A 25,590-nucleotide genomic window follows, 5' to 3' on the forward strand; every position below is an offset into this window, starting at 1 on the left:
GCGACTCCATGATCCAAGTAATCCGGCATGAAATCGAAGTGTGTTAGGGTTTTCGAGACACGTGTTCTTTTAAGAACCCAGATTCTCTGAGTCTGATAGCAGCTTTCGCAATACACCTTTCGACGATGTCTACGGCCACTATATGCAAGGTCGCGTTAAATGCCATTGTTGGAGTGGACTTTAGTGCACCACACCGGCTGATTAGCGCTACTCGTCGAACGCTCTCGAGTTTCTTTGCAAGTGTGATCTTTTGTAGAGCCCTCCACTTCATAAAGACTCCAATAGAACATAATGGGCTTGACTGTGGTATCGTAGAGCCGGAGGAGCACTTTCGGTGAGAGACACCACCTTTTGCATAACATAAAACCATTAAGTTTATCTTATGTAAATATTGGTTGGTCCACAAAATTCACGCCTATCACTTTAAAATTAAAAAGCATATCTGTGAGTCACAATTGGCTCAAAATAAAGTGGATACACAATAAAGTTGCAAAAAATTGAAAGATATTTCTTGTCTCTTATTTAATTTACACTGTAAATAAAAATGTCAATAGACTAGTTAGCAACTTAGTGCAGTCGCTGGCGATCAAAGTCACGAGTTAAAATGGAAAAACTTTGCTATTTTACAGTTAGCGAGAGAAAGAAAGATTAAACACACTCACACACACAGCAGTGTGTGTAATGTCGGAAAAAAGTGTTTGCAAACAAACGCTACTCACTTAAAATACAAGTACGCTCTCTCATTTTCCATATTATCTCTCTCTCACTCTCTTTCTCTCTGCCTTACTCTCCACAAACACGCCGAAGAGACGAAAGACTCAAGCCACAAACTCGCCGTCCCAATCGGAACAAACAAATACCCACAGTCTCACTGCTTTCAGCCTTTCTCTTGGCCATTTACGCTTTTTTGGCTTTATCTGCGACAACAACAGCAACAGCTACACTCGGCTGCGTGCACATTCGCTTTTGTATACGAATTTGGAGCATGCCAGTCAACTGGTTCCGATTGTATCTGCGAGCGACGCTTTGTGTGTGGCGATCGTCGTTTCGTATGCGACTGTGCCAGAACTTAGGGCAGCCAAAGCATTCGTTAGTTAACCGTTGTGACGGCTGAACGTGCAGAACGCGTGCACATCGTAAGCTCCGGATCGAGTTAGTGTACCATAATATTGGGCCTTGAGTTGCTTGCAAAAGTGTAACGGTGGCTGAGCAAGCAAACGCAAACTCAGCATTTGACTTGAAGCGGTGTCTTTTGCCGACCGAATATTATACGTCGTCGCAGCTGTGCGTTGTGCCCCATTTTCGAGTGTGTGAGCCATTTAAAAGTTTTCCACTTTTCATCATTAAATATATTCAACCGAATTGAAATCGAACGTGTGTTGTATGCAGTGCAAGAAAATTACTGCTTTGTGGTGTACTCTCTTATGCATGATCGCTGATCGCGTGTGGTTAAAGACGCCAGTAATTGCAGCCTATGGCGAACCAACTGACCAACTTTAACCCAGAAAAAGTGCATTGCTGACTGCAAGAAAAAAAAAAACAAGAAAAAACCACACAGAAAAAGAAAAAAAATCTCAGAGTCGCGATCGTCGTGTCCGCACACACATTCGCTCGCACAGCGAAAACCCCAGCTCGAACTTGATTTCGGCAATTCTTCATTCTTCATTCTGCATTCTGCATTTCATTTTCGTTTTCGGTTTCGCGTCGCACCTCGAACGTCGAGCGTCGTCGTCACCCAGTTGGGTTGAAAATTGTCGGATTGTTGGATTGTAGCTGGCTGTGCCGCTCGCTTGCATTCTAGCTGCTGCAACCGGCTGGTGATGCTGGCCACATTAGTCTTCGCATTGCGCTTATTGGTGTCGTGCGCTGTCTTGGCCAATCTGCACAAATACCAACGTCCGCTGGATTTCGCCTGCCTGGCTATTGTGCTCGGCGCAGGCGCATACTACATTGACGCGCAGCTGCGCGAGTGGTTCTTTAGCGAGATCACACGGCTGTGCTAGCGCCTGCATGGACCGCGCGAAAGAAGCGAAAGAAGGGCAGGCATAAATGCCAATCAGTGAGGCAAAAGCATCAAAATCTATTTGCAATTCTAATTCAACTCAATTCAACTTAACGCGGTGTTGTATATAGTCTGTGCGCGTTTCTGTTTTGCAAGCATAAATAAATTATGCAATGGAGTTTTGAAAAAGTAATGTCATTAAAATGTCTATCGGCAGCAAAAGTGGAAGTGTTGCAGAAAAATTGTACAAGAAAAAAACGAATTGGAAAAAAATATTAAAATAGTTGTGCAAAAGTGCTGATTGTATTTGAGAACTCAATGCATAAAAGTGTATGAAAAAGTGTGTACTCACCATAATTCACAGTTGTTACACAATATTTGATATTTTTTACGAAAAAATTTATAAAACCGTAAAATTGTAAGAAAAGTGCAACAAAAATATAAAGAAAACATAATTTTTGTGGATATTGTGCAAATATTTTTTATGCTTTGTAACATTATTTGTGTAAAATATTCAATACACGAATTGTGTAATCCAGTAGGAGATTGGATTAACTTGAAATAAGGTAAGTGAGACTCACAAAAATAGTACAATAAGAAATTTCTGTAGTAAACTCTAAATTGCGTTAGGAAATGGGATCAAATTCGGATCAAAAGTCGCTGCAGGGAATCAGAATAACAGACAAAGTTTAAAGTAACCCAGAGAAAATACTTTGGAGTATACATAATCCCCAAGAATCCCTCGATATTCTTGCTATAATTTCTACCAACTGAAAATGTGTTCAGCAAAACCAGTGTTTTTGTTAAACTTGCACAAATAATTGTATCATTGGTTTACAGTGGTTCTGCTGCCTTTGTTAAAAGGAGATTTTAGATATAAAGGTGCGATTCATTTCAAGTTCCCTGCTTTTTTTTAAAGAAAAAACACAGAAACTTCAATTTTAATGGGTAATATTTGTTATTACTTGAAAGAATATTCTTTCGCATTTATTTTATGAAGATTATCTCTTTCAATTGTTGGCCGCGGCTACGTCTCAGAAGGTAAATCCGTTGAGTCAAATTTTCAATGACTCGCTCGAGTATGGAAACTGGCGAATAACCCGCGTGATGTTTTGCTCCAATAAATCCATTGATTGCTGCGATGTGTGGAAAGTGGCGGCGTCTTGTTAAAACCAGATGACGCCGAGATCACGAGCTTCAATTTCAGGCATCAAAAAGTCGGTTATCACGACGCGACAACAGACGACATTGACGGTTACGTTCTCACCGGCATAATTTTTGAAGTAGTACGGACCACAACAAACCGTTACTTTTTCTTGATGAAATGGCAGATTTTAAAACTCTTCAGGTTGCTCTTTGAGTTCATTGAGTCAGAAAGAGGCCACATCTTTCGAAAACATCGGATATTCTTGGAGCTTTTGAAGAGCCCATTGAGCGAAGCGATGTCACTTGGGAAGGTTGAGCGGCTTCAGTTTTTGCACAAGCTATATTTTGTACGCTTTCAATATAAGAACTAGAAGTAAAATGTACCAAGTCGTTCCATACGTCAGTCCGAGTTGCTGCGAACGGCGTCGAATCGACTATCCACATGTACACTCTCAGCTACGGCTGCTATATTTTCTTCACTGCGTGCTGGACGTGGTCTATTCGGTCGAATATTATCATTGGATATGAATTATTATATTATATATTATGATTATTGATGAATGCTGGATCTCAAGATGAGTGATGGTGTTGTTACACTCAGTTAAGTAAACGAGAAAAATGTCGAAAGCATACTAAATGTTATGTTTCAATGCCTTTTATGAGAATTTTTTTTATAATTTTCCGGTTAACAGTCTCTTTTTAAGGACCACAAGTAATCTACGATCATGTGATGATTTCATCAATCTTGACATCTTCCCTTCATTATTTTTAGATCCTTTTGGAACCAGTAACCCTGTTCCTCTCTAAAGTTTTCTACTATATTAACCAGATAATTGTAGAGCTAGTCTAATTTGGTACACATTTTGTGAGCATATTTTCATCAACACAGAACGGTTTCAGGCTCCTATTTCTGAAACAGTTATAATATTGATAATATTGTTAATTGCCGCATTTTCGGTAAAAAAAACCTTGATAGAAGGATGATTGTATGCGCAAAAGGGTGCACACAACCCTAATCACGACTAGAAAAATAAATTCTATTACTAACAAGCCGATAATTGATCAAGATATAAGATATGTACTAATCATATAAAGAAGAGCACATTCAAAATTTTCATGAATAAATTTGTAATCTGGCCACTTGAAGGCAACAAAATTTGCTAAGATATCCACGACAACAAAAAAAAACAATAATTTTGCTAATTTTCTAGAAAAATATTCATTTCCAATTAGAATCAAAAATACTGAACTAAGTAAATTTTTATTTTTGGATCAAAATTTCATCGTATTTTATCGATTATTTTATGCCACACACCAATAAAGTTCATTTTGCAAAAAATGTGTAAAATAAGAGGAAACTGACTTTGAATCAAATATATATAATATATATTATAATTGGTTCTTTGAGCAATAATTGTCAATGTGGTTTTCGGAAAATGCAAGAAAAAAAATGAATAATTCAAGAAAAACTTTAACTTTTTCTAGATTTTGATCGATCAGCTTGTATGACAGCTATAAGCTATAGTGGTCTGTTTTGAACAATATTTTTGCAGATTGTAGCAATGGCTTGAGCAATACTATATGCCAAATTTGCTGAAGATACCTTGACAAATAAAATACGTTTCCACGGACTTGAGATTTACCGTTTAATTTGCGTGGCAGATGTATGCAACAATTGTGTAATATCGGCGATTCCAACAAAAGAACACATTCTTGTGCAGCTTCAGATCGCTATCTCAAAACTGAGGGAGCAGTTTTTACTGTCATTGAGAAATCTTGCTCACCACAACGGTACTTTGTGAAAATTATCATTTTGACATTATCGCATTTAAAGTTTTGACACTTATTACGGAACATACGAGATGAGCATGTTGTTGACAGCGATAACTTTGGCTCTAGTGTTTAGGTTAAATACCTAAGAAATTTAGTAGAAATAATCTCAAAAGGATATTCTTTGAGAAAACTCAATACAGATTTTCGACTTTTCGACCAACACAAGTGTATGCCCATAATCACTTAACTCTCTACGTTCAAAGGTCTCAAATGATTAATTTAGTGATTATTTTCTTGCTAGATAAGGAATGCATTTGCCTGCTGGCTCCATACGAAGGAATGCTTGAGATAATATTTATGGGTTATGTTGGAAGTTTCAGAGCTTTTAACTCAACAGCATATCGAACTCTTGAACACACTTTGCGAATGAATACTTCGACAAAAATTTACTGTGTATATATACTCTGCTAAGCTTTCCGTACAATTTAAAATATGGTCGATGTATTAAACATAAGTGATATACTCTAACTCCTAACGGCAAAACTTCAACCTATTAGAATATATAGAAAACTGTTAGTTTTCAAAATATTTCCCTCTAACATCAGAATTTGCTGGCAGGCAACTGAAGCCGCGCCTCTTACTCAAAGCAAGATTTTGTGGAAGCTTCAACCGTCAGCAGGAATCTAAAGCCAAAACTAATGCACCCAAGCAGTTTGCCGCACGTAAATGCACACTTGTACAAAATTGAACTTTAAGCTGTATTCCAGCGGCGGCAAGCCTGTGACGCAGCGTTGCCGAGACGGTCTGCTCAACTTAATGTCAGACGCGCACAAATAGTCGCAAATAAGCGACCGCTTGACTGTGACGCCCCAGCACCAGCACCCAACGACGATGACGTTGGTGAAGGTGATGGTGCCGAGCTATAAATGCCAAACGAATTTTTTCACAAAATACCAACGTAACATAGAAGATAGAAGAGAGAAGGACAAACAGCCAGCAAACACTGAAAAAATGGTAATAAGAAACAAATAGCAGCAACAACAGCAGCAATGCAAGTACATTTTTTGCTGCAGCAGCACAGCAACAATGCTGGTGAAAAACCATATTAATATTATACGATAGCAACAACAATAACAGCAATGCGCCCAACGACAACTATCAACACGAACGAACACAAATCACGTTTCGTGGGAATTGGACGCTTGAGCACTCACTCGCTGCCTTCTCATCGCGCCATCGTGCGCTTTGGCAGCTTGGCTGGCTGCTCCAATGCCGGTCTCCAATCAACCGAAATCGGTATTTACCCACAGCGTCCATAGCAGTCGCAGCGCTGCGTTGCAATGCAATTTTTGCTGTTGCTGTTGCTGCTGTTGTTGTTGTTACTGTTGCGTCCTCCATTGCCACTGCGGTGGCTTCAGTTTAGGTTTTTGGTTTGCATCTCGTCTTTGCTTGCAACAGAATGTTGCACTTCTACAGCTTCGCCTAGTTTTGCATTGGTTATGTATTGCCAACTGGATAGTATTACCAGATTTCTACCTTCATGGTGTCTTTATGGTGTGTATATCAGAGCTTTTTGTACCATATTTTAAATCTAGCTGAGATCACTTGCATTGCCTAGTGCGGGTATAGTGAGCATTCACACTCCAAGATAGTGCTGTGATGGTTAAAGCAGCGCTTGTTAAACTGAGGTTTAGATTTCCCATGCCCAATGCGCCATTGCTTTATGGAGGTTAGAAGATCTTAAAGCAGATATGTTTTGGAAAAATATTATGAGTTTTCTTTGACCAATGTTCCAATATGCGACAGCTATCCACATCTTTCAAAGTAAGATTATATTAGTTTGAAGGTGAGATCTTTTTAAAATTTGGTTACAATTTTGGATGGAATGGAGCTGTCATAAAGTTTTCGGTGCACCTGGGATCCTTTAACTTTCTCTGATCTGTTTTCCAGTTATCAGAAAAGGTTTTATAAGGAATGAAGTATCATTACTTTTGATTTCATAATCTGAACAGGGTGTATTCAGCGTGCCACGAAGTTTGTAATACCCAGTTGCTAATTTCGGAAACCCTAAAAAAATAACGGGGCTACAAAAAAAATGGTTTGGGATTTCAATGAAATTCTTTATTCCTGGGCAAGTACATTCGATGCCATTGTGTATTGAGCTCGATTTATTTTGCATGGCTACCAGACGCTGACCCAAATTTTCGACGGCTTTCAAGCATAAATCAGCCGATACTGCTGCAATTTCACGTTCGATATTCGTACGAAGTTCATCAATCGTTGGCATGGACCATAGACTTGACGTAGCTCCACCGGAAATAGTCTAACGACTTCAAATCACACGACCAAAATGGTCAATTGACTGAGCCATTTCGTCAATATCACGGTGACGGCTCGATGTGTAGCTTATGGCGCCGTCGTGTTGAAATCACATATTGTTCAAGTCCATATCATTCAATTCGTGCCAAAATCTTTCGGTTATCATTGAGCAGTAGCGATTCCCATTCGCAGTAACGTGCAGGTCTTGATTATCCCATACCCATAAACCGCACCAAACCATAACTTTTTCGGAATGCAATGGTGACTCATTGAGTATGCGTGGATTGCTTTCTGACCAATAACGGATATTTTTTTATAAACGAAGCTATTCAGTCGGAAATGATCGCTGAAGATGATTTTTCGATGAAAATCCGGATCAAGTTGTTGCGCCGAATTCACGAACCTACGAACAAGAGGCTACAGTTCATGCGTCAATTTGATCTTGTAAGGATGTAGGCCAAGATATTTTCGCAAAATTCACCACAACGACGTCACAGAGATGCCCAACGCTTGAGAACGACGTGTGAGAGACTGATTTGGGTCTTCCTCAATTGATGCGCTAGCGGCAGCAATATTCTCGACACTACGGGCACTTCTTTGTCTCACTGGTACGGGAACATTTTGTACTGTGCCTGTGGATTTAAATTTTTCTACTAGACGCTCAATTTTTGATCTGACAGGACGATTATGACGACCAAAATTGGACATAGCGCTTTTAAAGTTGAGGCCACTGACTCCGAATTTCGGTGGTAAATTTTAATAATTTCGAGTCGTTGTTGGATCGTATATCTTTCAATGATGAAATGACAAACCTTACTGAAGAGTAATGTCAAAAGAGCGGAAAAATATGGCGTCGTTTGCTGTCCCTCTCGGTCTACTATTGTAGCGTCGTTTTAAAGTAAAAACCGTTTTATACAAATGATCGTCGTGACGAGCTCAGTCGATTTAGTGTGTGTCTGTAATATATGGGAAGGGGTTCCTCAGTATTTGCCACATCGTTCTGAAATTCTGCACTCGGGCTTTTCTATCCAAAGATTGGTTTATTTGTCGGAACTGCCGAAAGCGGTCCACTACAGCATATATCTGCCATACACGCGGAATCATCAAAATTAGGATAAAGTTGTCTTATAAACCTTTATGCTTCGAGAAATGCACTTGTGAAGAGTATTATAGCTTGGGTGTAACCAAAGTTAACATTGCTTCTTGTAAGCCTTATATAAATAGCTCAATAAAGATCATTTGCAATAATATTAAGTAGTCGAAAAAGTCTTTAACTTTTTTCAACTTCCACGAATTTAATTTTTTTTTTTTTTTTTTGGTTAAATGAAACTTAAAATCTCAACTTTCCAACACTAAATGGTATGACATAATGTGATTGGTAGCACTGGAGATATAAGACTGCAACGACATCTATTGACAAAATACGAAAAGACTTTTTCGACTACCCAATAATAAACTGTTTATGCAAGTCTAACGAAATCACCTCTAAAACTCCCAACTCTCGCACTTTATTTCAACTCTCTGTTTGTCATGACTGTGAATATTTCAAAAATCTGTATGAACATGTCAGTTGACAATCGAAGAGTGGCTTAGTAACCAACTCTGAATGCAGCGCAAAAATTACCATGTCAATTATTTTATTAAAAAGCAATGCATTAATAAATTATTTGCATAATTACCGCGAAGAAATTGCATTTCAAAATTTAAACACTCAACAAGTACAGCTTTCTGCTAATCTTCAGCGCCACACCTGATGGTAGTACAATGTGCCATTTACATTCTTACACACATACATATGTACATTTCCATATGACTTGATCAGTGCCAGTCACCTAAAACTCTACCACCACTTTACCGGTTATTTGGCTTGTTTGCAATCTCTCGCAGGCATTTATGACCAACTCAAGCCATACGAACGACTGACGGATGTCTTTACTACGCCAGCTTGGCTTGTTTAAATGTGGCGGCATTGCGATAAGAACAGGAATTTCCACTCCTACATTTTATGTATGTCATTATCTGCAAATAAATTTCTATTTATTTTTGTTTTTATTTGCGAATACTCGTCCACTCGTCTATAGATAGCTGGAGCTGGAGCTATTGCCATAATGAGTAAATGTGACAGTACCTAAGCGTCATTAAATGTACCGCTTTGGTCGCTTTGCTCGCAGTGGAAGCTGTACTCGTGATTATCGCAAAAGTTACCGGTTGTGGCGATCGTTTAGTTGGCGCTGCTTAGTTCGTGCCTTAAAAGTAATTGTAAAGAAGACCTGTAGATACTTTAATTAGTATCGTAGTATGGCGAAAACCACATTGTTGCTCGATATAAAGTGCAATAAATATTTGTATATATAAATACTTCGGCAAGCGCTGTTAGAAACTCTTATTGTATTATCGATTCTCAATTTCAGCGGAAATTATCAATAAGAAACTTTCTAACTTGTAGTATGAACATTGCCAAAAGCAATGCGAAGAACCAGATTCATGTGATATGCTTGTCAGACCAAATCTAAATCACATGACCAACACGTGGAATACACTAACTCATTTAATTATTAAGATTTTGTAAAGTTTTCTACTAGAAATTTGTCACTTTCTTATACGCTAACCAGTTCACACCATCAATTTGTGAGTTTCGCAAAATTATTCAGGTTCCTAGGTTAGGTTAGGTTATATGGCTTATAGCTCCGCATGGCGGGGGATCATACTTAAACTGTTATGAATCGTACTTAGTGATGTCAGACCTAAAAATAGGATAGTTTGATATCAACTATCAGCAAAACGGCTTATCAAAACTTTGCTTATATGCTTAATTTCTATTTCCGCTTTTCAACTATGATGTCTAAAAGTACGAGATCCGAGATGTTTTTTGCCTTGATCTGCTGAAAGTCGTACATTAGTGGAGGAAGTGTTAAGATGAACCCATCTCATCTTCTTTCAAACAGTTGATACAGGAACCAGATTGGATAATGTTCGGTTAGAACTCCTACAACCATTGAAAGGTAGACCTTTCTGAGGGCGCCAGAACGGCCTTCCGACAGTAAAGTTGTTGGTAGTTGGTCAATGCTTGCTAAACTGGTCTGAGGCTCAACAGTCCAGTAGTGAACCACAAACAGCCAACGGAGCTTCTACTTGTTGCGACTCCAAGTTGAATTGCAACCGTTGCTGGACCCATAGTACGGCAGAAGAGAATGGGCTTCGGGCCTTACCAAGGTGGTTGGACTGTCAGTTCTAAACTGTCAGTTGGTACTGAAAATGCCTGACATTTTTGATCACCTGTGCATTTGAGCGACGTGAGGTAAGGCTGTCATCAGCAGGAACCTACGTTAAACACGAGGGACGTGGTTCCAACTCCATAGTTTCTATGCAGTACCTCTTCTAGCAAACTCATCAGCTTTACCGCTGAGACCTAGCACCCTAATCATTATTGATGCTAAAGATGTGGAGTATAAATATCTCTTCACTAGATTTGATCACACACTCAACGAACTCAAAATATGTATTACTCTTCTAGTGCAAAAAAGCACCGATTATTATTTCTCAAAATAAAATTAAAAAAAAAAACAGTTTTTAAAAAAGAAGCCTCTTCTCTTGCAATTACTTGTTAGTATACTCACACGCTATCTCTCTTTCTCACTATTACTCTATTGCCTCAACTAATTGTGCAAAGAACGTACTTCGATAATTTGAGGTTAGTTAAGGGTGATCTATTTCGAGGTTCCCTACTTAAAAAATAAACGCAGAAACTTCAATATTGATGAGGAATGTTAATTGTCATTGGAAAGAACATTCTTTGGCATTAATCTCTTGAAGATTATCTCTTTCAAATGTTGGTAAATGTGGCTATTCTCATTGAGAATGAATCAAAGCGGGTTTGTCCGCATAGACTTTAGACTGTACATACCCCAAAAAAGTCTAAAAACTTATGTGATATCACACGATCTTGGATGTGTTCTCAATAATTCTATTAATTGGTGTGAGGTGTGGGATGTGCTGATACCAAATGTCGCTGGGATCACGAGCTACAATTTCATGCATTAAATAGTCGGTTGTGATGCGCGATAACGATGGACCGGTGTTTCCACCGGCCCAAATACCACATCAAACCGATGTTTTTTTCGGTATAAAGGGTCAGCTCTTCAATCTCTTTAGGTTGCTCTTCGTCCCAAATGCGGCAATTTTGCTTGTTTTACATGCCCATTGAGCCAGAAATGAGCCTCATCGCGGAACATAATTGACCGAATTTGTACGCTTTCAATTTAAGATCTCGACGTAAAATGTGAAGAGCCATTCCAAAAATAACATGACAGCTTGACACGACTCAAGCGTGATCTGTCAAAAAAGGACCTCTTGTTGGATCACAAGTACAGACAAAATCGTCTATGCTGTTGATTCGGGTCTATGATATTAACTTTAAGGCTTAACAGAAAGTAATGCTCGTTTTTACAATAACAAAGTCTATCGCTTAAGGGGCTATAACAGTGTAACGCATGGAAAATTCGGCGATTTTTGTGAATTGTTTTTTAAGAAAGTAGTCTATTGAATGTCTCGAACTTCTTTGGACGTAATAAGGTATATTTTCACCTATACTTTAAGATTTTTTTTCACAAAAATTTTGAAAAATAACGGAGTTGTGTGCTGTCTTTGGAGTTGCCAAAAAAAAAGTGCCAAAAGATCGTAGGTCATTGTATAGTAAATATATTCAACAATACTCAGTTTTAATTTGAAGACGATCGGTGAGTTTCTCGTTGAGTTATGATGTCAGCAATTTTGAAAAATGTCGTTTTCTACGAGCGGTTGCTTTTTAGAACGCTGTCATTAAAAAACTATTCACGATACGACCTTGCCGATTTCACAGGATATTTTTGGAAATATAAACTATCGAAAAAGCAAAAATGAAATAAATATTTTTTTTGAAAGTGATCCACTGGTATAGCCCCTTAAGCTTTCGGCATTATATTAGAGTTAGACGAGACAGTTAAGCACATTGTGGACATAATTATACCAAGAAAGTAACCTTATGAATAAAAAGCAAGTTTAAAGTTTGGTATTTTAACTTGATGCAAATTATATTTGTTCAGTTTTCTATACAAAATTTTAACACTACAAACTCATGCCCTAACCTACAAATAATAAATTAAAAAATATACAATTTAAAACTAAATAACTTTACAATTAATCACAGCGGTACTAAGTTAACAGAGATGCTTAAATATTAGACGACGACTACTTCACTCGCGAATGTACCGCTGTACTGCTAATAGACGTAGAATCTTTAATGGCCTTCTGCTCTACGCCCATTGCCAATTTGATAAGCTTTGAATAACGTGACACTTGCTTCTGCAGATGCTTCTTGAATGACATTTCTCGGCTTATGATGCGCAGATCTTCGTCGCTGCGGTTGTTTAAATTCTGCACGTTCTCGCGTATTAAGGACTCAGTGAGAGATATCTTCGATTTGGCGACGCTTAGACCACGTGTACTGCCGCGGCGCAGCTCCTCCTGATACATAAAGAGTTGATAGCCAACTGATGCTTTGTTTTTACTGTTGTTTGGGTTGCTGCTGCTGTTGTTGCTGTTGCTGGTGGTGCTCTTGCGCATTAAGGAACCCATTTTATTTGGTGTGGTTGTTAAGTTTAAGTAGTTGCTCGCACAAATATTATTATTTGTCAGTTAAAGATTTAATAACTTGAGCTGCAAATATTATATCTTAAGTATAATAGCTGAGTCAGACAGTGAACCGATGGCACACATTAGCGGCAAACACACGAATGATGAGTCCTTGTTGGCATGCTGTGCGCTTTTATACTCGCGCCTAGGTCGTAGCTCGCTTGCCGACTGTACCTGTGTTTGTGTGTATCAAGGTGTATTTGGCCTGGCCGTAGCGCTCCTTTGTTGCATTGTTTCACACCTGTGTTATCCGCGTTCTCCGAGTCAGCCGCGCGCTCTTCTCTCTCGCGGTTGCGCGTATCCTTGCGCGTATCTTTGCGCGAAAGGACCGCTTAATCCGCAAATACCTTTTCGCTGGGCGTTTCTAGAGCGCAGCATCGGCTCAGCAGCCGAAAATCACTTTAGCTAACAAAAGACTTCACGCAAAGGCATTTATGGAAAGGTGTAGTAAAAATTGACGCACGCATTATCCGCCTGACCGTTGCGCGTTTCCGTGAAAATGGCAATTACGTGCAGCGCCGTGTCGCCACACGAACAATATGCTGCCGGCGGTCGTGTCTAGACACAAATTTGGGCGGATTAAAAGGTGAGCGGAAGTGATGTCAATATTTTTGCATTGTTTTGGTTTGTGACCGCTGCCATTCAGCAGGATTCTGCATATTCGTAATCCGCTAAATCCGTATGTGGGTTATTTCATTTACTGATGTTTTGCTTAGACCTGTCGGCAACAATGCTAACGTTCTGAAACACTTCGAGAACAATTGAAATGCCCGAACAATGCAATGACATTTAGCAGCCTGTAAAATGTTTTCATTACACGAGAATGGTTTTACACTAAATGCCAATAATTGGGATTTCCCCACATTTAACACAAAATTGTGTCGTTGAGGCGAAGCTAAAAGAATATGTATATTTGTTGCTTGGTTTTATGTGTGGACATAAATATTTTGGTCCGTTTGGCATAAGAAAACTAATTGATCTTGGTGCTAACTGTACTTCATTCTCTGTTTTAGTAGAATAACGACTATAACCGCATAAGCGTTGTCTACACAAGTAAACGAGAAAATGAAGAACGCAACTTTATGATTTAGAAAGAGGAAATAATCGAAAAAAATTAGCTAATTGATTCTCCGATGAAAAGTTTGTTCAAGGAAAAGCTGGTTTGATTGCACGTAAGCATGCAAATGGAAACATTAGACAAATAACAAAATTAAAGTGCGAAACTTGTGGAGGCCAGAACGTAGCAAAATTTTCTTTTTTCCAACTAACGACTTACTGACACGGCTGTTACAATTTCTACACAAAAACAAAGGAACAGATTAGATGTCACGCTATACATAAACTTAGCGGTCCTGTGTAACCCCAGTTTTACTTTAACACCATCTAAAGTTTACTGCCCATAGCCGTCTACGCTTTTTGCGAAGTTTAATAGAGACTTGTTATCTCATTTTAATAGTTTATCCAGTTCCTTTAACTGCGAAGCTTCGATATATCTAAGCCGAGTTCTAGATAACGCAGAAGAGAAGCAGTGGACTTTTTACAGCGTCTTATGCTTGCTTCCTTGCTTAGTCTCACGTATTATCGTTAGTAATACCAGGGGCGGATCCAAAAACAGTTTGACATCTGCTTGAAATATGAAGAGTATTATATTAAGGGGGTATTCTGGTCCAGACGCATGAATTTTAGGCATTTTTTAAACTAAGATAAAAAAAATGAAAAACATTTTTACTATCCATTTTTTTATATGTTTCTTATTGACATTTTAATATTATAAAAAAAAAAATTGGAAGAAAAAAAACCAAAATTCGTCGAGATACGGGCCGGTGGAGTGGGGGCTTCAAAAAAAACGGTGCGTCCTGGTTGACGTGATTTCAACCCTTGTAGAGATCTAAAACACAAAAAACAAGAAGATTATTCATTAGTAAGGATGTCGTTATCGGGTTGACCATTTCAAAAAAAGAAATAACAAAATGGCGTCGACTTGAAAAAAAAAAAATTTTTTTACCCGATTTTTTCGACCTTTTCAAATTTTTTAAAAATACTTCAAATCAAAATTTTTTTAATCCAATCCAGAGACGATAGAGCATTGTATAAAGAAGATATAGTATACCAAATTTCAATGAGATCGGTTCAGTAGAACTTGAGATATCATGTCAACCAGCTCAAAAAAAGTATTTCGAGAAAAAAGCGTTTAAAGTTTACAAGACAATTCCAGTGCACACGGACGTCACATCACAAAATCGGCTGTATCTCCGAATTTTGAAAAATCCTTCCAACGCCATATTTTTAAAAGTCTAAACTTTCAAAATATGCAAAAAAATCGATTTTTTCAAAATCCTAGACCAGAATACGCCCTTAAATATAACAGTCTTTATACAGTTTAATATCATGGTGAAAAAATGTCAAATCAATCTTCTAATATCAAATCCTACTATGTAAATGGAAAAAAACACATTATAAATCGTATATAGTATATATTTTATATTGAATAGAAAGTTTCACCAAACAAAACGATGTGGGACAAGTTTTGAGAATATTTCAAGAACTTCTTCTGCAGTGACTTCAATGTCATGATGCGTGTGCAGCAACGCCAGGCTGATCAACCTTGAAGCATGTTCGGTGTTCGCATTCGTCACAGGAAGTGTGCAGAATATGCGAAGAAAAGTATGGGATATATGTAGGTCTACATCGCAGTTACTCAACGTTTCCAATGCAGTAGTCGGTAACTTGTTGTCTTTTCACTTTTGCTTTGCCCCCAATGGCACTGCCAGTGCTCAAGTTCACCTTTGAGCTTCAAACGTCGCACGACGTTGTCATTATCCAAAAGGCCTTTGAATCTATCTATCAAACAGTTAATAATGTTTTCCATTTCATTAGTTTTAAAAGCACATACCTTTTCTGGAAGCAGCAAACTCAATTGAAATCCATCCAATACTTCTCTGGAAAAGCGCGTCTTCAAATCTTCGCCGATTGTATCCAATAAAGGAATGTACACTGAGACCCTATAGTATTCTTCAGAAGTTCTCATGCAGAAATTTTCACGTTTTGTTTGTCGGCCGCAGATGCATGTTTTTCGCCATTTTTTCACATCTGAATAAATGGATCGAAAATGTTCCTTAGATTTTTGTCTTCAATTTCAGAACGTTACAGGCAGCGTATATATCATATTTGATGCCTTTACCAGATCCGCCACTAATAGTACTCATACGGCATGTGATGACAGTGGGTTGTGACCTGCGACCTAAGCCAACAACCGTCTTGCAGTCTTTTCGAGACCGTGTGAGCAGTAAACATGTGTGTTTTCATCCGCTCCCTTGCACATGGTCTTGACGATACTGCATTCCATCTCAGCCTGAGCTTTCTGTCAGCTCTTTCAGAAATTTCGTTACGTACTATTAATTTTAGCGACTTGCATAATTCCTGAATTGATTAGCGATTTCTTTACCAAAGCGGCTTTGTGGCCTGGAACCCAGTATATATGCATCCGCTCTTCGGCAACCACTATATCAACTGCCTTCCTGCTTCTAAGCACTTCTTTAACGCAATTCGATGTGAGATTATTACTTAAATTGCGACTCGGCTATCGACGTTTATATTGATGTCATTTATCAAATGTCGTTTCCTGCGTTATTAGCTATTTCAGCAGCGTTTCTGATCCCAAAAACTTCTGAATGGTTGATATTGCAGTATTCCGGCAGCTTGAAGGGTCGCCTGAGATCTAGTTCCGCATAAACGATCCCGGTGTCCACACCATCAGCAATTTTAGAACCGTCTGTGTAGATTTTGAAAATTTCGATGTTGGGTCGCGTATCCCTAAGCCGTATACTCATTTTAGTCTGACTTCAAACCTAACAACCCAGATAAAGCGTTTCTGTGGTCTATTTTATCCACCGACCTCTCGCTTAAGTAGCTATGCCCAAAGGTTCTTGCGCAAAATCACCTGATGCTGCCAATCTTGCAGCTGATTTCGCTGTGAACTTTCTAGTGCACCTAACAGACTTTGGATAACCTTTCTGGTACATCCGTTTTTAGTGTTTCAGTTAGAGATCGGATAGAGTATAACGTATAAGGAAATCTGAAAAAATATTTAAAAATATGAAAGCTAAGCTATTTCTTAATTTAATCTTTGAAGTACATTAAACCTTTCAAAGGGAGGCGCTACTTAAAAAAGGAATGTTAACTTCAGACATTTTTCTCTACTGAGTTCTCTGTACGATATACTAGTTATATATATTTAAGTATATAGCTTAACTTAGCTAATGTATTGCATTATATATTTTTCGATTAATGGACATTTTTTGACAAAGGACCGATTTTGCCTAGCTGCTATATCAATATACTCTAGCTATTCTTCAATAATGTGACCTTAAATTCATAAACGCCTCTATTTAGTTATGCTACGTAAAGCTTGTAAAGAATACCTTAAAAAATATATATATACATATATGTATACCAAATGCAGATATTACCTTTTTTTTATATACAGACTACTACACTGACATCGTACATAACCGTTAATTATGTAATCGCAGGTAGATTTGAAAAAATGCGATATCCTTTCAGCGGACCGAAGGTGGTATAAATTCTCGGTACATTCACCTCAGCACCGCATTATCAATACTTCTGTTAAAGTAAACGGACTGCCTTAGGAGCAACAAAAAACGCCTAAAAAGACAAGTTACAGCTAATATCATTACTACAAACAACAAAGAACAAATCATAGCAATGTCCAGCAAACAGCAATCCACTCCCGGTACCTCGCTCACCTACGACCTCTTCATGCATTTGGAAGAGCTGCGACGTCCAACTCAGCAGCCATTGCTTCTGAACAAATCGAAAGTGGTGCTGACAACGCACCTCATCACCGAAAACATACAGAATATACAAAAGTGCAGCAACGCCGATTTGAAGGCCATCACACGGGAGCTGCAATTCAAGGAGCAGTTGCGCAAGCAAATCAGCAGCTTGAAAGCCGCAGCAAAGCAGAGTCCAAAGCGTAATCCACTCAAGAGCGCGAAGCAAGCGCAGAGCTAACAGCAAGCAGGGTTGTTTAGTTATTAGGATATAAGCAGTTAATAAGTGGTTCCTTTTTGTTAAAAATTGTTATACCTATAGTTTAGTATGCGGAACTAGTCCATTTTGCCTGCAATGTATTTAGTGTTAGAAAAATTAATAAAAAGTCAATAGTCAAAAAAAAATTAAAGGTCAAAAATGTATTGTTTCGATTTTTCCATAATCTTAGATTTCAGCCTGTAAGGGTGATATACGAGCTCCTTTTCCGTACTACCAGAATAAATTGTTGAAGTTAATAAGGCTTTTTTAGGGCTCTAGATTAGTCTTAGGGGTTTGAAAGGAAAAAAAGCTCGTATAGTTTTATTAAATATGTCCTTAAGAGTGTTAGCAACTTCTAGGTTGCTGTTTTGATACAAAATTTTGGCTATGAGCCAATGTTTGGAATCACTATCATCAAAACTCGAAGCTTTCCTAGCCCCGTCAGTCTATCCACTGCTATCAACACCCGCTTTGTTAGCTTAACGAAGGCGAAATTTTATTTATTGTCATACCTACTTAATTTATTTATGTTTTTGTTTTCCACAAACACACACACATACAGAAAGCATTTTTCATTGCAGTTTAACTTTTGATATCCAAAGATTTGTTGACGGTCGCACTTTCTTCACATGTTTATAGATATGTGTGGCTTGTTGTGTGTGGATCTGCACTCAGGTAGAAACTGCTAAGTCGAACAGCTGGCCTAACAAATTACCATAATAGTTGTGTGTGTATATATGTACATATATATTTATGTATGTATGTATGAACGCTGTGAAAACTTTCACTTATGCGCCTTTCTTTAGCATACTCAGCTGTTTACCCATATTTATTTCTCAGCCTCAAATCATGCTGGAAGAATTAAACTGAACATTTATGAGAAGCTTGTGGTGAGCGCTTAAATGCATACATATATATGTACGTACATAAATACCAGCGCATATGTACAAATGTCTGTAAACAATTTATAAGAAATCGCGTTAAAGGCATTAATGGACTAACTGAGGCGCTTGTGTGTACATATGTAGTAGAAATAAATATATTACATTGTTGTAACATAGTTATACCTATATACTTATGCATATATATGTATGTATGTATATACTTATGTGCATGTATATGTAATAAGTATGTATATAAACACATATTACATTTGAAAGGGCAACAAATTACAAAATATGTTTGATTGCTCGAAAATTACGCTGAGTTTGTTTTCATTTTCTATTCTTTGTATTTTAACTTAAGATAATAATCAACACATATGTACATACAAACACTCATATGTATATGTGTGGTATGGATATGCTTTAGCGCCTTCACTTGAACTGTTGGCTTTTAGCTTTAAGTTAAGCTCTTGTCGGTATAGCAACGTTTGCCTTTGCTCTTTGCGCTGACCGGTTTTCATGGTTGGTAGTACATTAAGTTGGTGTTATATATTTTCAAACATACACATTATATATGCATATACATGTATATATATGTGTACAAAAAGTTAGTTTAAATAAACTTTGTATACTAATATAAAACTTAGGAATGGTTGCTTGTCTCACAGAGCGTTAAATAAGTATATGCATAAGCGATAAAGTAGTATAAAGTAGTCAGGTGGACCAATGAGCCACACATATACCAGCTTTGGTCCTTTGCGAAAAAAGAGTTTAGTTCCTAGGTCCACGAGGTATAGTTATTCTTAGGATACCTGCGATAGAAGCGAATTTAAACAGACTCTGTGGCCTCACTATCGATACCTCCTTATACCGTGGGGATCACAGATGCTTACAGCATAGTATTGCCAATGCGGGACAAGTGCTCTAGACATTTTCTACACTCTTTTCGATTTATCAACTCCTTTATGCGGGCGTGTGTCGCCACCAGACAGTGACCAGTTAGTATTCCCATCATGCTCCTACCCTCTCTTCTATCGAGTGCCAATAGGAATTTTGTGTATTTCCGATCTACCGTTTTGCATATGATTTTTGCAGTTTGCAACCAGGTTGCTCGTTCCATCGGGTTTTGAAAATCTTTACCATGCTTCTGTCCGGATCGTCAGGTTTCCCAAGCAACTTTTGACCATTATGCGATACGAGGTTACTACCTAGATTGTTGCTTGGTCTGTGTAAGTAGATGTTGTCTTTGGAAGCAGTTGCATTAGAGGCCAGCTCCGCGGCTTTCGCAATAGCGAATTTCAAATTTAAATTATCCACTTATTTATCCAAAAATATGGTTAGCATATCAGCAAATTTTTGAACGTACTTTCAGACGGGCTAATTGAAATAACCACTTGCTTTTCGTATTGAATAAAGCCTTGGTGAACTAAAGCTCAAATCAAGCTGAATGTATACTCCGTTAAAATATCCACCGAATTTCATAACTAATACTAATATTCTTCATAAAAATCAGTCTTATGAGTTTAAAAATAGAAAATGTGTGATTATTAAATAGACAGCATAGATTTAGAAAATCTGGCTATCCCACATGAGCTATGGTCGGAATTTTAAGACCGTTATCTCGCTTGCGAATCGTATTTTTGAGTCTTTTACGAAATTTTATGAATTTATTGTGAAACATATTACGATTGAAAGATAAAGACTAAGATGAATAGATCTAAGTTCCATTGTGCTCTCTCCTAAGTCACAACTACCGACTTAGCCCCAGCATATTGATAAGTTCCGAAATTCTGCTAGGTGCTAATGAAGCGATGTGATCCCTTTTTGGAAACATGGTTTCAAGGGCCATTCGCCTGCGTCTGCAGACTAGGCAGTCAATTAGTAAATGTTCTGGAGTTTCAGGCTCCCTGTCGCAGAAGCGACAATTTGCAGAAGAAACTAGACCCATGTTATACAAGTGCTTTTAGAGCTTACAGTGGCCAGTGTAGCATGCAAAAAAGTTGACAATCGAATTTCATAAAGAGAGTTTGCGGATACCTCATCAGTCACCTAGTGTAAATTTTTAAAAGTAAATATTTTTTTTCATACAGTCAAGACCAAATTTGATACTAATTTTTTTCAAGACCAAATTTGACCCGATTAGATTCATATAAACTGCGCACATAAACCGAATAGAGTAGTTTTACGACCCATCGCTGCTCGAAGTCAAGTCAACGTCCTTATTTCCAAGATAACTCAGGCATGTGGAATTTTTAGCAAGAATCCGCCAAAGCTTTGAGGATTTGTGACACCCTGCTGTGCTTTCGCAGAAGGATCTCTAGGCAAATCTCTAACCTTCTTTATTTTCAACTGGTGTATAGCAAGTACTATCTTATACATCGCCCAGTAGCCCCAGAATCGGTTATGCGGGCTTTATTGAACAGTCGTCTACTTAAAGATCCGATCGCCGATAGTTCTTACAAATAAATATAGCTTCGCTCCCAAAAAATCGAAAAGTAACTCACCTCTTACATTTGCGTATGTCCGAGCTCCTTCAGACCGAGTTTCTCGAGTTTGCATACGAGCCAGTTATTACGTTGTTATTACGTTGGCTTTCCCTTGCCAGGTTTCTGCTAGAGCTCTCCTTTTGAACTCTGAAGGTGGTTCCACATAGTTGTCATGTGGAATATAGGTCGACACCACTTTCGCGGTTATAACCGAGTCTACAACAGTGCGTCAGTCGTTCTTCCCGTTCATTGTTTCGCGCCAATTGAAGATTTCAAGTGTAGCTAAGTCTTACCCCACCTGGTCCCTCCAACGGAGTGGAGGTCTTCCTCTTCGTCTGCTTCCTCCTGCGGGTACTGCGTCGATTACTTTCAGAGCTAGAGTGTGTTCGTCCATTCGGACAACATGACCTAGCCAACGTAGCCGCTGTCTTTTCTCTCGCTAAACTATGTCAATGTCGTCGTCTATCTCGTACAGCTCATCGTTCCATCGACTGCAGTACACGTCGTTGCCAATGCGCAGAGGTTCTTAAATCTTCGACAGCAACTTTCTCTCGAAAATTCGTAAAGTCGACTCATCAGATGATGCCATTGTCAGCGCCTTTACACCATATAGCAGGACGGGAGTGATGAGTGACTTGTAGGATTTGGTCTTTGTTCGTCGAGAGAGGACTTTATTTCACAATTGCAGTCCGAAGTACCAGTTGGTGGCAAGAGTTATTCTGTGTTGGATTTCGAGACTGACATTGCTGGTAGTGTAGTTACTGGTTCCAAGATCCAAGTCTAACCCTGATACAAAATAACTGATATATAGTATGTATTTATTTAGTTTTGTTGCAGCATGTGTAGAGCAAAGTGTAGAAAACACAAATAATATTTCAATAAAATGCCGTTTAAGAGTTTTCTTGTAACGACCCCATCATCACTGATACTCTTTCCATCACTTTTAGATTTTCGTGGAAGCGTTTCCTCTGTTCTTCACTATAAATTCCAATATTACACGAAAATTTAACCTAATGCTGGCCATCATTGTCTAACTTAACAATATTTTCTTTGTAGAGCGTCTTATCTACCACATTCAAGTTTGAGTTCCTTCCACTAATAACGTTAGCTACTTACATAAATGTATGTATGTATATAGAGAGTGAGCTCAGATATATTGGTTGCGTTGAAACGGATATCTAATTGGTTCACTTTGCGGCCACTGAAATTCTTGAGCAAATCATATTGAATATAATGGCATCTATTGAATTCTGAACAGTCCAAATTAGTTTCGAATGTATTGCAATTATTTAGTAAATGGTATTTGCCATTATGACCCCAGGTGGTTCAATTAATTTCTATAAATTTCAAAGTAGTTTGGGCTTGTGTAAATACACAGCATTCGCTGGGTGTAGCGTTTAAATGGCGCCAGTGCGCCAAAATGCTCAGAAGTGAGCGTAATTATGGAAATGTCAAAAGTGCTAGAATCGCTGACGCCCGCTGATCCGGCTGACATGATCCGACTTAACGTCAAAAGCAACAACCGAACAGCGCCTTCGGCCATAAACACCACAGCTATCAACAAACGGTACGTATGTATGTCTGTATGTATGGCCGCATAATTGTAAATAGCAAAACAAAGGAAATAAACGCAAACAAAGCAACAACACAAAGAAGAATGAATTAGCTGCGAAGCCAAACAATAAAGCCAAAAGCTTAGCTGTTGAGCGACTACACAACGGTTTGGGGTAGCCGAATAGCTTATATGCACATGTGACTGTGTGTGTGTGAATGCGTCCATCATTGCGGATTCAATTGGCAATCGCTAAGCTATTAAAAGCAATTTAAAAATCTCGGTGCAAAAGGTGAAGCCGAAGCCCCAGACACAAGCGAGCTGGCGCGGGGTGACGGGCTTGGCACTCATGCACAATACGCATACATCCAAACAAGTGTGAGTATGTGTAAGTAGTTATGTGTATGTACAAACAGTTTTTTTTGTTATTTTAGCGTTTAGTTAATGCCTTTAATTGGTCAGTTTTTAAATATTCACGACTCTTGAGTTTTGTTTCTTTGCTTCTTTGCAGGCAGCGATTACTTTGCTTTGTTCTTTGTGTTGTGCTAATTGTTACTGTTAAGCCCGTGTTCGATTTCGTGCTTAACGGATTAGGAGGCCACCAAGTCTTTTGTCTTTTATTGCTGCGAAATAGGAAATGTGCAAAAATTATCTATTCTAAGTGATTGTTGTATATGCCGAAGAAGAGGTGTAGGCAGCCGAGTCAAACGTGTTGTTGTTGTGACACAATGCTAGTGTTTCGTTTTGCATTATGTTAATTGAATTGCATTATTGATTAAATGGATTATTTTGTAGTTGAAGTTCAAGCTGTCAATTTTCCATGTTTTCAAAAACCATCTTCTCCGCGGAATTCGCTGGAGCAGCGCATTGAAGCGGCGTCATTTACGTAAATATGTGTAAATATGAGTGTTACAAGTGTTTTTGTCTTTTGTACACCAGCGTTGGCACAGCAGGCCATCGATCATTGGCGGACTCATCCATTTGTTTCGACAAGACAGATTTGTTGTAATAGTTTTCCAACATTGCGATTTTGCTATTTTATTTATTGCATTCACTTGTTTTGCTGTCTTTTACGCTTTGCGGTGTCTTTTGCGCTTCTTTAATGATAGTCTTAACCTTTTGCAAGCGCTATTGGCCTCAGCGTGTTAATGATACATTTTGTAGTGCGTTGGAATTGGGATTATTATTGGTTTTATTAAGGTCAAGGCGCTCACTTTAATTTGCATTTAGCAATTCTTTAAAGCGAAATTACATTTGAGGTTATGACGCATTTTTTGGTAGCATTCCGCGTTGGCAACCACTGGGAAATTTTATGAAATTAATTTCTTCTTCAGCATACTCATCGTTTTCCATGGAGTCATATTCGTTGGGTCTGAAATATTCGGTTCTTTAATATCATCTACTATAAATACAGCTGAGCAAATCTCACTTTCCAACTCAATATAATCTGCAATAGTAACATTTGAAGGGATAAATACGAGCGCCGACTTCTACGTGAGCAGCTGTTTACAGAGTGGGATTTCCACGAATAATGCAACTTAGGGAATCATGAGCCAATTTAAAAGTTCGATTATTGGAAAGAAATTTGTATGAAACTTTAATTCCATTGCCAATTCAAGAGTTCGATGTATGCAGAACTTTGAGTTATGGAAGTTCAATTTTCGTACTTCCGGCTGACCTTAAAGAAAATGAGAGTGTATCATAATATGGGTGAAATCGGATGAAAACCTGCCCAAGCAACAAATAACTAATATCGGGATTTTCAAACATTCGGTCGACCTTACTCCATATATATTGGTGAGAGTATGTGAAGTTCCTAATCGCGTTTTCTTTTCTTACAAATGTTGAATTTGTACTGCAGCTCATGCTGCCAGAGTTGCGTGTTCTTTTCTCCACATATTTTTTAAACGAAATTTCATTTGAGGTTATGTTGCATTTTTTGGTAATATTCCTCTTTATTAAATAAATTTTTATATCAGTATGATTTAATGAAGGCCTTCTTCAGGCAAAAGTGCAACATTTTCTACAATGTAAGAGTAACAGGTGCCCCGTGAATTTGTATTTATGGTTTCTGAAGTTCTGTGATCAAACTTTTGCACAAAGTAAAATAAGTCGGTCGAACGATTTTCTACTCGACTTGCACTCCTTTTCTTAACGGAACTATGGCATTTCAAAATATATGAAACCATTGGCTTTCGGAAAGTGCAAAAGAACAACTTGTACGATAAGGAATGCTGTATCGCAGTGGAGAGAAAACAGACTGCCTACCTCGCGACGTTGCAATCGACCACAACATGTGGGAGATGGGATAGATACCGAGAGTTGAAGGAGGAGGCGAGACACATTTGCGATCAAAAGAAGAGAGAGACCAAAATACATGAGTATGAAGAGCTTGGCAAGTGGCCGACGGGTAATGCTCGAAAATTCTACGAAAAGATGCGGCGACTAACAGAATTTTCAAGACCGGAGAAAACTCTTGTAGAACCCCCAGAGGTGATCTAGTAACTGATGTCCAGAGCATACTAGAATATTGAATGGGACACTTTTTCAGCCTTCTGAATGACAGTCAAAGCATAACACCATGAGATGGTGAATCGATGACGATGGAGCAGACGTTCCATTGCCCGCTCATGAAGAACTTCGAATAGCAATTACCGGTCTGAAGAACAACAAAACGATAGGGGCCGACTATTGGAATTTAAATCT

At 38.4% G+C, this 25,590-nt stretch overlaps 2 protein-coding genes across 2 annotated transcripts in view; one reads left to right on the plus strand and one right to left on the minus strand.

The window, feature by feature from the left end:
* The first annotated feature begins 1,077 nt into the window (after positions 1 to 1,077).
* The window catches only part of LOC126761940 (uncharacterized), a 277,755-nt gene continuing 253,242 nt past the window's right edge, over positions 1,078 to 25,590 (plus strand). The window contains exon 1 of the mRNA XM_050478375.1: positions 1,078 to 2,568. The gene's annotated coding sequence lies outside the window, so the exon portion shown is untranslated. The remainder of the gene's footprint in view (positions 2,569 to 25,590) is intronic.
* LOC126761919 (uncharacterized) lies at positions 12,467 to 12,853 on the minus strand. Its single transcript, XM_050478353.1, has one exon. The coding sequence runs from the start codon at positions 12,851 to 12,853 to the stop codon at positions 12,467 to 12,469; it is 387 nt and encodes a 128-aa protein (XP_050334310.1).

The sequence above is a fragment of the Bactrocera neohumeralis genome, chromosome 6 (genome assembly GCF_024586455.1).
Source record: "Bactrocera neohumeralis isolate Rockhampton chromosome 6, APGP_CSIRO_Bneo_wtdbg2-racon-allhic-juicebox.fasta_v2, whole genome shotgun sequence".
NCBI lineage: Eukaryota > Metazoa > Arthropoda > Insecta > Diptera > Tephritidae > Bactrocera > Bactrocera neohumeralis.